Raw genomic sequence first — 13,050 nt, forward strand, 5'->3', positions numbered from 1 at the left:
CATGTGATTGGTAGACTGTTGTAAGTACTGAAGGAGAATGTATTATCGATGAATAAGGTCTCTGTCGTGTGTATCTCTTGTGTTTATTGAGCTTATGGGAAAACGCTGCAAACTTATGCACCTTCCCAATATTTCGTAAGACTTTAATACTGATTACATCAGTTACCAATAATTACATGTAATAATTCCAAGGAAACGTCTTGTGATTTTGCATATACAGTTGAATATGCGTACCGTTTGGATATCAAAGTAATCTATCTGAAAATATTAACGGGCTACTATCAGTCGTTTGAGCTACAGTAAGTATTTTGTAGTTCTTGTCAAACTTAGTTCCTGTGATGCGACAAGTTTTCAAAGTCACCGAGTCAGATACTGTACAACAAAAATGGCAGTCTCCGAATTTTGTCCCCTCTTGCAAAAATTTCTGCAGACGCCAATGCCTTATAATGCAACAAACCTACAGTTATTTTCCTTACCTCTTGTGACAGGTTGTGGCTTACTGACGAACAAGGCGCCCCTGTCAGTATTCTATTCTGCTCTGGCATTGGCTTGGATGGAAAGAAAAAGACACCAAGACACACGTTAAAGAAAACATAACAGTATTATTTGCTGAAAGTATACAGTAGATACAATATTTTCTTTAACGATTACAATTGCTTAAGTTAGATACGTATAATATTGACAAATAACCATCAAAATATTGCACATCCACACTTTGCTCGTGAGCAGTTCGTATGATTTTTCGCAAAGTGTTGTTACTGAAGAAATCACAGCTGCATCCAGTAGCGTAAACTTCTATCGAGGTATGGGAACCTCTACAATATTGTCAACACTAAGCGGTTCCTATTAGTACTTTGAGACTGGTTCAGTGAGCAGGTAATTCATCCCTTTTTGAAAATCGTTTGCAGCTTTCCGGATAGTTTTCACCGTAGAAGATGCGTGTTTTCATCTGTTCAGTGGCTTCGTGAACGAGAAGGTGGCAAAAAATAGTTTTCACCAAGGAATGGAATGTTGGTGAGACTGAAAGTTAACTTTCGTCAACATGGGAAACGTCTGCACTTGGTTGACGACTCAGAAAGTGTATAACATAAAATCTCATAGGAATTAGCGTAGATCAAATCTCATTACATGCCAGGATCAAAACCATAGCCTCAAATCGGCCTTCATTTAAGATTAGAAAACTTTGCTGGAGGAGAGGAATGATGACGGGCTGAAAGAAGTAAACAAGATGACCAAAGGTATCTAAACACAATCAGCAAAGTCAACCCGTATATTCAGCGCGCTTTGGAATGCAACCACAATAAACTTCCGGGACTGAGGGGAAAGATACCGTTGTGGGAATGTACACGCGAAAAACGGTAGGATTAGTTGGGTATGATGTCTTTGGCGTGTGTAATGTAAGAACCAGTTTCAGATCTTGGTGTATCGACTGTAGTTTCTGGTAAGATAGATTCTAATTTGTGATTCTGATAGGGTGAAATCTTCGTCGAAATCGAGAGTTATCGAATTTGAAAGGCCTTTAGCGGACTTGCCAACAGTGTGCATCTTTTATCACATGACGGGCTACTGCTTTACCGACATTTCTGCTATTGAGGGCTCTGAAAGAAATAGTGGGGCGTATAAACATCGAGACACCGCTGCTATTCCTGATACGGTTCTGAGCGGTAACTGTTCACCAACAGCAGGGCATTTTGTACGGAAATGACAAATATGGAATTGCTGAGCGGAAGAAAAACAGGACGTTAGGCGTAAAGCAGGTTCATTGAGGGTAAGGATACAGTAATCTGAGAAAATCCTTTTTTCCTGACACACGAAAACTGCTAAGTTACAAATTGTTACATGAAAAAGACCAGACAATCCCAATCCCTAATTTGAGGAAAATATAATATGCCTATTGAGATAAAAATACGGGGTAACTTCTCGTCTGTAAAATGATAGGTGTTGCTTCCGACTTACAAATTGCCAGTAATAACCATTTTTCCATATATGATTGATGGCAAACATCTTTCCTTTCCTTTTTTTGACGCTACATTCTATGATATGCTCTTGACGATAAAAAATCTCTTCTTCAGCAACAGACATATCGTCTTCGTGAATTTAAAAATTTGTGACGTAACACATATCACGAAAAGACCTAAAAATAAAAAATATGTATTATCTAAATAAAAATGGCGTCAAGAAGTTTTGAAGAAGTGTCTGGTTGCTTATTAGTGGACTTCAAGGGAATAGATGCTAATTCATTATAATTTTCGTCTCGTCTGCAATTTATGTTTTGTCGCAGTTGGTAGTGTTCGTAGTTAATGTAGAATTCAGTACTGGCAAATACTTCGAAACTCTGTATCTTGGTGAATACGACAATTACAACACAAAATACATGTTAGATCTGAAGTCGCCGTTAGTCTTATATTCAGTTCCTTACCCTGGAATTTTTAACAGTGTTTGTGCTAAGAGTCGCTGTTTGCTAATTCGTTTATTCGCGCAGAAATACATGTTATTTGTTTAATATTGTTGTGCCGCAGAGTGTTTGACACTAATCAAAATTATACGTGATAATAGGACTGATTGTGAAGTTGATATTGAAAACCCGTCAGAAGTCGATATCGACAGATATGATGCAATATTTTGTATGTTTACTGAGCATCACACTAACACACGCAACTATCGACACCCAAACAATGAAATGTTGGTGGATCGAGTTTGTGCGTAGAATTATTGTTGTCGACTGTTCCTTGAGAGGCGGGACGTGTGGTGTCTGCATTCTGTTTTGAGCTGCTACCGCTTCCTAGCGACGAATGTTGTAAATGCGAAGCACTGCCGACTTTGGTGGCATCTAGCGGCAGGCCGTGAAGGAAAGCTTGTCCTGCGTCGCCCAACTTGTGGACGGTGCTACCATCTGCCGGCAGTTCTCTCTGCAGGTATTCGGCTGGTGGTGTCGGCGCGGGACCGTACTGGTAACGCGCCGCCGGTGAGGACGCTGACGTCGACGGCGGCCTGTAAACGAATTTACAGTACACATCACAGAATGGACGCAAAACTTGAATTGAAAACAACAAATCATGAACTTTTACGATATTTTCCGGTTAATAGATTGTCAGAAGATCACAGTACGCATCGATACACAACACACATACGATCATATTATACGTACACAAAATCTAAATTTTTGTCTTGTATAATGGACAAGATCGACCTAGAAATAAAAGTTAATGGCTCCAGTTGCCTGGTTCTGACCTTATGTTTTCAACTATGATTGCCTCATTGTCTAGTAACCGTTGTTTGACATTTTTCGGCACTTATTTTAAACCGACGTAGATATACAGGGTGAGTCACGAGGTTTTCCCTCGGTTTCTGGAGGGAATTCCTTAGGTTATTTGGAACAAAAAAATGTAAATAAAGTAATGGGATCAGATCCACAATTAAGGTGCTACAATAATTGAGAAATTTAGGAAAATGGTAGAAAAAAGCTTTTATTGTAGGATTTCACTATCAAAAATGCACGGAATAATTAATTTGAACAATTTTGTAGCAGTCTCTTGCATTCAGAGTGGATTTAAATCAAGTGTTCAAAATTTCCTCCCTGCATTTGAAGGCAAAGATTCGCACGGGAGTGAACCGCGCGAGTAGCATTTTGTAATTTCGCATCCTCGTTCCTATATGCTCGAAAATGCGATGTATCAATTCTTCACGTGTTTCCACCTTAACTTCGTATACGATGTCTTTCATCCACCCCCAGATGCACTAATCTAGGGGTGTTAAATCTGGGGACCTGGCAGGCCAGTTGATAGGGCCCCCGCGACCTGTCCATCGATGTAGGAATTGCTGATTAAGATAAGTTGTTATCACATGGTGGAAGTGTGCAGGTGCCCCGTCATGTTGGACGTACATGTGGCGTCTTGTTTCCAGAGGAACATCTGCAAGAAGCTCCAGTAAGTCTTCTCGTAACAAGTTACCGTATATCTGACCATTTAAATTTCCCGGGAGAATAAACGGCCCCAAGTAACTGGTCGCACACAACACCAAATCAGACATTGTCACTGTATCTGTGTTGATTTTCGTCTGCCCAGACATGTATGTTATGCATGCTGTTGATGCCATCTCTTATTAAGGTTGCCTCATCACTGAACATTATGAAGCGATAGAGGTGCCGATTTCCCTTTAACCAGTTACAAAAGTGCAAACGGTTGGCACATTCATGTGATTGTTATTGGTGAACGTTCTGCACATGAAAAGGGTATAGTCCAGTCTCATGGAGAATCCTACATACCTTAGATTGTGAAACGTTCAATCGGGTAGCTAGGCGTCTTGTACTTGATCGAGGACTGCGCTCTACTGAATTAAGCATGTTTCCCTCTTCTTGAACGTCACGATGTCTTTCGGAGCGAACACCAATACTGGGAAGACTACCAGTTTGTAGCAATGTTCGATATGTTCCACTGAATGTTTTGGCTTTCGGAATCCTACGATTAAGATACCGACGGAGATATTCGGCAACAGCAGCTTTCGCATTACCATCCAAGAAGCCCAAATGTACACCATATCTCCATACTGTTCAAATGTTCAAATGTGTATGAATTCCCCTAAGGGACCAAACTGCAGAGATTATCAGTCCCTAGACTTACAGACTACTTAAACTAACCTATGCTAAGAGCAACACACACACCCATGCCCGAGGGAGGACTCGAACCTCCGGCGGGAGGGCCGCGTAGTTCGTCACATAACGCCTCAAACCGCTCGGCCACTCCGCGCGGCTCTCTCCATACTCCTGCGATGAAAACCTGTACGGTGTCGCAAAGTGTATCGTAAACAGGAGACAATAACAGTAAACAGTGACTGCAGTATCAACAACGTGGTTATTATACAAACATACCACTCGCTGCACTTGTCTACCTAAGACTGATCGTGGGTCCTGTGGACACAAGTGTAGCGCTCCATACACTGTGGTATGTTTCAGAACTCTGTTGTAGCTCCTTAATTATGGATCTAATTACATTACTGTATTTACATTTTTTGTTCCAAATAACCTAAGGAATAACCTCCAGCAACCGAGGGAAAACCTCCTGACTCACCCTGTAGGTATACGCAAGAGTACAGTAGTTATTCAGCTTGCCGGCCGGAGTGGCCGAGCGGTTCTAGGCGCTACAGTCTGTAACGCGCGACCGCTACGGTTCGAATCCTGCCTCGGGCATGGATGTGTGTGAAGTCCTTAGGTTAGTTAGGTTTAAGTAGTTCTAAGTTCTGGGGGACTGATGACCTCTGCAGTTAAGTCCCATAGTGCTCAGAACCATTTGAATCATTCAGCTTACACACTACTTAATCTAAATTATCCTAAGGACAAACACACACACCCATGCCCGAGGGAGGGCTCGAACCTCCGCCGGGACCAGCCGCACAGTCCATGACTGCAGCGCCTATGACCGCTCGGCTAATCCCGTGCGGCCTCTGTCTCTCAACATCTTTCTATCCAGTTGAAGTTGCTGCAGTTCAGTTCGTAATACAGATGTTTTCGGCCTACCTCTAGATTTCCTTCCTTCTGAGATGTTTATTATGAAACTGTTATGTCGAACACGGTGTCCATTTAATTTAGTTCTGTATGATGTTAATGAACGTCATTTTCTCTTTAATTCCTTATATTATTGGTTCATTGGAGTATGTTTCAGTCTAGCACATTTTTATTACTCGTCTCCATATCAAAATCTGTATTGCTTCTAATTTTTTCTTTCCTGTTTTCCCAGAGTCCACCCGTCATAACCATAGATTAAAATGTTACAAATAAATGTCTTGGTGAACCTCTTTCTTGATTTTGGGTTAAGGTGCATGTTTGTTAATAAACTACTCATATTTCTGAAGATTTATTTGGTCATTGCAGTTCCGCTGTTAATATCCATTTTACTTCTGTTGCCATCTGTTATTGCGCTTCTCGAGTAAGATAATTCATTTTCTTGAATTACAAGTGTATTTTAATCTTAATGTTTACTGTTAGTTATCTGCTCAATTTATGTATCACCATTATTTTAGTCCTGTTTGCGTTTATTTTCAGATTGTGTTTGTCTAAGACATCACAATGGGCAGCGAGGTTGGACAGAAAGAGCACTGGTTTTCTGCAAGAAATTCATTCAGCCACGTCATAATATCCCGGATTATTTCAATAAGAGAACTAAGATTGGCTAGGGAATATCCCCTACCACTTAATTTGCCGACACGTCTATCACTAGGGATGTGAAAAAAACGACAAAATTTTATACCTTATGAGTTCCATATTGAAGAGAAATAAACCCGTTAAAGAGCATTCGTTACTCGTTACTTTCGTTACTGAACGTCATTAGTGGTGTAGCTATTACAGATACATAATTTATTGAAAATGTATCACGTGGTGGGTATAACCGTGTTCGTGAATGCACGATTTAGTATGATCTCTTTCCCCAACAGATTATTCTCTTCTACACACTGACGAACAGTTAGCATGATTGTACTGGCTTTAACGGTAGCAGCTGTCAGCTGAACGCGTTGTTGCATCAAATGATTCCAAACTGAATCTGGACCTAGTATCGAGCAGGGCGTTAAGGGCAGACGTGGCGGTTCTGCTGTGCGGCGCACGGCCTAAACTGTGACAAGGCACGGCGACGTACGCCTGCAGCCGTGTTCCGGCCAGCTAACACAGCTTGGGAAATGTCCCATTTAATATTGTGGGCTATCGAAAAGCAGGCGATTTGCCGTACGGCGGAAACCGTAGCGTCTGGAATGAAGCAACTGGAGGATTACGAATACCTCCTACTCCGGACCAGTCGGTCGCGAATCACATACTAAGAAAGAAAATAAGGCGGGTGATAAAGTATTTTCGATGCTCTGTATCACTAATGACTTTCTCTGCTGAAAATAAAAGATTTGAGGAATACGAAAACTACAGAATCGACACGAACTTACGGGAAAGTAGACAGGCGAGTAATGAAATAGTTTTGTTACTCAGGTTCCGCTGAGAGTAACGAACTGGGGAATTACAAGCACAACCGATTTGTTCCGAGTCAGATACGAGTTCCGTACGGGGTAGAAAAAATGCGAATAACGAAACGTTGCAGGCAGTTCGAGTGTAGTGGAATACTCGTTACTCGCAAGGGAAACTCTCCATCGCAAACCCCCATCAGATTTGCTAAGATAGCCCAGTGGATATCCCGTCAAAAACTGAACAAAGGTCAAACTTGAAAACAGGAAGAAGCTGCACTGAACTGTGAAAAAAAAAAAAAGCAAAATAGAAACAGTGAACAGTCCAAGCTGAAGATGTGCAATACTGAGCGATCTGGAAAAACGGTAGCGTTGTAGTTGTGTGTTCAAGATGTTTATCTCGGGGTGTTGTGCTGTGTTTGTGTTGTCATCATAATCACGCAAGTCGCCCACTGTGGCCTCAGCTGAAAAGACTTGCAACTCGGCAGCCGAACTTCCCCAGGTGGGGACAACTTGCCATCAAACGTCATGCCAAATGCCGGCACGGTAGCTCAGCGTGTTCGCTCAGATAGTTAGCTGCTCTCTGTAATAAAGAAACTGATTGAAAGGGTCAACAATGAACTTGAACGTATCCAACAAACAATAACGAACAAAATGAGATTAAAAAAAAAGGTTGGGCTACAAAGCGGGGAATCTGTGTTCAAATCTCCCTCGTTTCCGATTTTTTTTCCACAAAATTATGAACCGTCCCTTAGGCATTGACGTATCTGTTCACTGTACTCAAATGTGTGTCAATGTCGTTGTCTAACGCCCGTTTGCAACAGTGATGTGTAAGGAAGGAACCTATAACGAAAGTTGATTCCGCACGACTACTCTGCCAGCAGCCGAAAGGAAGTGACTCTCGAATGGGATGTGCAAACGTTTGATGACAAGGTGACAGATCAACCGAATCGTCCATTGGTAAACGCGTCTGATGTGTTATACACGACATTGGTGACAGTATGTGTGCCATAAGATAGGGCTCCCTTATCGACGTCGCATTCGGGAGGACGACGGTTCAATCCCGTCTCCGGCCATCCTGATTTAGGTTTTCCGTGATTTCCCTAAATCGCTTTAGGCAAATGCCGGGATGGTTCCTTTGAAAGGGCACGGCCGATTTCCTTCCCCATCCTTCCCTCACCCGAGCTTGCGCTCCGTCTCTAATGACCTCGTTGTCGACGGGACGTTAAACACTAATCTCCTCCTCCTCCTTATCGACGCAACCAACTTGCACGCCTGGTGAGTGAGTGAGATATGACCCCTTGCCCCATTTACGTGCTCGTATGAATGTGAATATTATCACTTCCAAAGAAATGATGGAAACATAGTAGTTTGCCACATAAGCCACAACAAATTAACGCAACGGTTTCAGAAGCACATACTTTTCCCTGTGTTCTATCAAAACGTGTGTTTTTTAGCGTTTTTGAAGTTTTCCACATGTGCGCCATCACACCCTGCGTAAGTCCAAGCAAATCTGAACATATCGTGGAATTTCGGACAGCTTGGACTCTGATAATAGACACACGATCACATAATCAATATTGTTCTTTGTATCTGAGCAGCTTTGCGTCTTTTCACAAAGTATTTCACTTCTTTGAAGCCAAACACACCTAACGGTCGCACAAGAGGTGTACAGCCTGGAGGAATGGTGACTACGTCTACTGCCACATCAAAATTGTACAATACCTGATCCTTCTGACCAATATAACTGTCAAGAGGTATAGCAAAATCTTTGTTCGCGCAAGGAGAAAACAGACACGTCAATGACTGGACAGACAGTTCATAATTTTGTAAAAAAATCGGGCACGAGGGAGATCTGAACATACGCTGAAGAGCCAAAGAAATTGGTACACCTGCCCCCGCAGGCACGCAGAAGTGCTGGAACACGACAGACTTGACTAATGTCTGAAGTAGTGCTGGAGGGAAATGACACCATGAATCCTGCAGGGCTATCCATAATCCGTAAGAGTACGAGGGGATGGAAATCTCTTCTGAACAGCACGTCGCAAGACATCCCTGATATGCTCGATAATGCTCATATCTGGGAATTCTGGTGGCCAGCGGAAGTGTTTAAACACAGAAGAGTGTTCCTGGAGCCACTCTCTAGCAGTTCTTGACGTGTGCGGTGTCACATTGTCCTGATGGAATTGCCCAAGTACGTCGGAATGCACAATGGTCATGAATGGATGCAGATAATCAGACAGGATGCTTACGTACGTGCCACCTGTCAGAGTCGGATCTAGACGTACTAGGGGTCCCATATCACTCCAACTGTACACGCCTCACACCATTACAGAGCCTCCACCAGCTGGAACAGCCCCCTGCTGACATGCACGATCCATGGATTCATGAAGTTATCTCCGTACCCATACACGTCCATCCGCTCGATACAATTTGAAACGAGACTCGTCCGATCCTGCAGCGTGTTTCCAGACATCAGCAGTCCACTGCCGGTATTGTCGAGCCCTACGAGGCGTAAAGCTTTGTGACGTGCAATCATGAAGGGTATACAAGTGGGCCTTCAGCGCCGAATGCCCATATCGATGATGTTTCGTTGAATGGTTCACACATTGACACTTGTTGATGGTCTAGCATTGAAATCTGCAGCAATTTGCGGAAGGGTTGCGCTTCTGTTTCGTTGAACGATTCTCTCCAGTCGTCCTTGGTCCGGTTCTTGCAGGATCTTTTTCCGGCCGCAGCGACGTCGGAGATTTGATGTTTTACCGAATTCCTGATATTCACGGTACACTCGTGAAATGGTCTTAAGGCAAAATCCCCACTTCGTCGCTACCTCGGAGATGCTATGTCGCTGGCCGTTGTGGACGAGCGGTTCTTGGCGCTTCAGTCTGGAACCGCGCGACCGCTACGATCGCAGGTTCGAATCCCGTCTCGGGCATGGATGTGTGTGATGTCCTTAGGTTTAAGTAGTTCTAAGTTATAGGGGACTGATGACCTGAGATGTTAAGTCCCATAGTGCTCAGAGCCATTTGATGCTATGTCCTATCGCTCGAGCGCCGACTATAACACCACGTTCAAACTCACTTAAATCTTGGTAACCTACCATTGTAGGGGCAGTAACCGATCTAACAACTGCGCACTATTCTGCCCGTGTATATATCTCTGTATTTGAATACGCATATCTGTACCAATTTCTTTGGCGCTTCAGTGTAGATCCCCCCACTTTGTCCCTGATCACACCACCACGACGCCGTGACTCTTCCAACTCGCTGGATTTTGCAGATCTTGTGCTTGGACCTTTCACTGTTCCTATTTTATTCTTTTTTTTACAGTTCAGTACATCGACTTCCTGCTTTCATGCTCGATGTGTGTTCAATTTGTGAGTGTCTATCCACTGGGCCATCTTACCACTAAATCTGAAGGAGCTGCGATGAGGAATTTGCTTATCAATAACGAATACATACGACATCTAATCGTCTTATTGATCACAAAGTTTTCAGCGTATAGCATGTGTTGTTATTATCTATGAATAGAGCAGCGCAACGTTGCTCGTGGCGCGAACCTGAAGGCGGCTGGGTGCTGCGCGGCGGACGGCGGCTCCAGGAACTGCGCCGGGAAGTGGTGGTGATGATGGTGGTGGTGGTGGCCGTAGGCGGCGGCGGCGGCCAGCATGTCTCCGTAACTGCCGCCCGCGGCCGCCATGTTGTGGTGCAGCGCCGCGGCCGCCATGTTGTGGTGGTGCGCCCCCGGGTCGGGCAGGCCCCCGCCCCCGCTGCTGCCTCCCCCGCCGCCTCCAGCGACGCTGCCTCCGGAGGACGCGACGCCGGCACTGCCTCCGACGACGATGCCGCTGGCAGCGCTGCCGTACGCCATGTTGAACAGCGCCTCCGGGTCGCACACGAACTTGTAGACGTACCTCTCACCTGCAACATGGCACGCTCAACAGAACCACCGCATTTCGCAGTGTCGAAACTCATAACCCAACCGCATTCACTCTCGATTTGGGAATTGCAGGCTCGAATCCTGGCGGCAGCAGCATTTGTTGTCAACAGTATTCAGTAGGGAAGTATGTGGTAGTAAAACAGTGTTTCGTGACCATTTCCAAGCCAATGTTCTCGGGTAATTCCATCACGTCTCTGGAATGCCTCGTAAAAAAAAAAAAAAAAAAAAAAAAAAAAAAAAAAAAAAAAAAAAAAAAAAAAAATCCTCCATCAACCTACAGTTCGGCCTTGATAAGATTTCAAAGTAATACACAGATTGGAACTCAACAAACGTACAGTTCGGCATTGATAAGATTTCAGAGTAATACAGAGACAGGAAATTCTACATAAAATGCCCATAAATGGAAAATACTGCACTTCACAAAACCAAAAAACCTCGTATCCCATCACACAATGAAGACTTTCACGACTACATGTCACAGCTGCTGATGAATCTCCCAAGCTGTATGGTCGTGGTCCATCAAACATTTTCGTACCTGTGTTTCGTCCAGAGCTGCACTGGACGTGTTCAGAGGTGCCCCTGGTTCCGCTCAGTCTTGCCAACAGTCGGCAAAAGTCGATCACGACCGTACATCCTGGGAGATTCACCAGCGACTAGTATCCTGCTTCTACAATATAATTGGCTAATTGTCCCTGTACTCGGATCTGCCAAATGTGAATCAGGATGCTGGCTCATTCGGAAACAGTCATTCCAACCAAATAATTGCGGTACATGTAAACTGTACTGGGATCAACGTAACTGGACGACACTTATTGTATCATGATCACTCACTGAGTGCGTGGTCGATCACATGGAGCGATTGAGAAATAGGTTTTTTCGTCTCCCATTTGCTGTTCAGAGCTGTTATAAATAAGTACTGCCTTCTCAGGTCCCCGACTGGCTAGCATTCGAGAAGATAGACTCCAGAAAGGCCTGAAATGGAAGAATGGCTTCAGTCTGAGGGTGAACATCCACGGAGAAAGGCGTATATAGTGTGAAAGCGGGTTGGAAATAGTAGAGATTTTATTCTATTTTGGTTGCTTGTGATTCAAAGTGATTGTCATTACAAGTCGTACACATCCCACAAGGATAATCCTAGCCACAAACAAAAAGTGCCTTGGCAGTCCTAAAAATATGAAATACTCATTGGCAATACGTAAACAGCCTATTAAACATCTGTAACGATCCACACTGTAATCGAAATGAGCGCTATTAACAGATCCACGGCCGTGTGCCATCTTTTACGCAAGAAACAGAACTACTGGAGATGCAGTGTAGTTTGGTGCATTCTTTACAATTATAATAATTTTTTTACAGCTGATTTGAGACCAATTCCATCCATTCTTCTTTCCAGAAGATGTATTTGAGATACTGCTTATGTCATATTTTCTGAAAACATTGCAAAATCGTCTTCAAAAGCCAGGTAGTTTACCGTGACTGCATTTGATGTTCTTCCAGGAATTTTTAGTTCAGCTTTGTAATTTTTAGCTACAAATTGCAGATCCTTACAATACATTGTAAAACACATTTAAACTATAAAGGTGATAAGCTGCCCCATTTTTATTTATTTCTTATTTTTCGTCATAGCCACTTTGTAAACTGATAACTTTCCAAGTTTTTAATACTCCTAGTAAAATAATATTTTTCGAGTGGTGTAAAATAAGCGCCTGTCCAACATAATTCCTTTCTTCAGATATGGAAACAAACAGTAAACTGTCGGAGCAAAACCTTGCTTGCAGGGAAAATGTGGAAGCACTTAGAAGAGGTCACATAGTTCGGCAACAACGATTCGAAACTTCTGTGATGGTAGGACTATCCTGATGTGAGGGAGCTTTAATCTTTGCAAGAAGTGGAAGTTTGCTGTGAAAGGCGTCCAGCGGTAGAGCGTAACTCTCGCCACTGGTGGCTCTCGCTCTGCTCCTGTGGAGTTACTGTGTGAGCGCACACTGTGAAGGTCCTATAGGCCTAACATTTGAATTTACAGTGATAGTACTATATTATTGGTCTATCGGTAACTATGCATACTCTGCCTAAACGATAGTCTGTCTAAACGATTCAGCAGAATCTGAACAGCCGTCGCAGGTTGTTTGCAGGTGACGCTGTCGTTCATTGACTAGTAAAGTCAACAGAAGATCA

At 43.5% G+C, this 13,050-nt stretch overlaps 1 protein-coding gene across 1 annotated transcript in view; it reads right to left on the reverse strand.

Annotated features, from left to right (window-relative positions):
* Positions 1–2,645: 2,645 nt before the first annotated feature.
* The window catches only part of LOC126435305 (ETS translocation variant 4-like), a gene marked incomplete at its 5' end in the record, with an annotated part of 33,872 nt that continues 23,467 nt past the window's right edge, over positions 2,646–13,050 (reverse strand). Inside the window, 2 exons of the mRNA XM_050090463.1 lie at positions 2,646–2,991; positions 10,802–10,856. Of these exons, the coding sequence (XP_049946420.1) occupies positions 2,646–2,991; positions 10,802–10,856 (401 nt within the window). The remainder of the gene's footprint in view (positions 2,992–10,801; positions 10,857–13,050) is intronic.

This window comes from Schistocerca serialis, chromosome 1, assembly GCF_023864345.2.
Source record: "Schistocerca serialis cubense isolate TAMUIC-IGC-003099 chromosome 1, iqSchSeri2.2, whole genome shotgun sequence".
In the NCBI taxonomy this organism is placed as follows: domain Eukaryota; kingdom Metazoa; phylum Arthropoda; class Insecta; order Orthoptera; family Acrididae; genus Schistocerca; species Schistocerca serialis.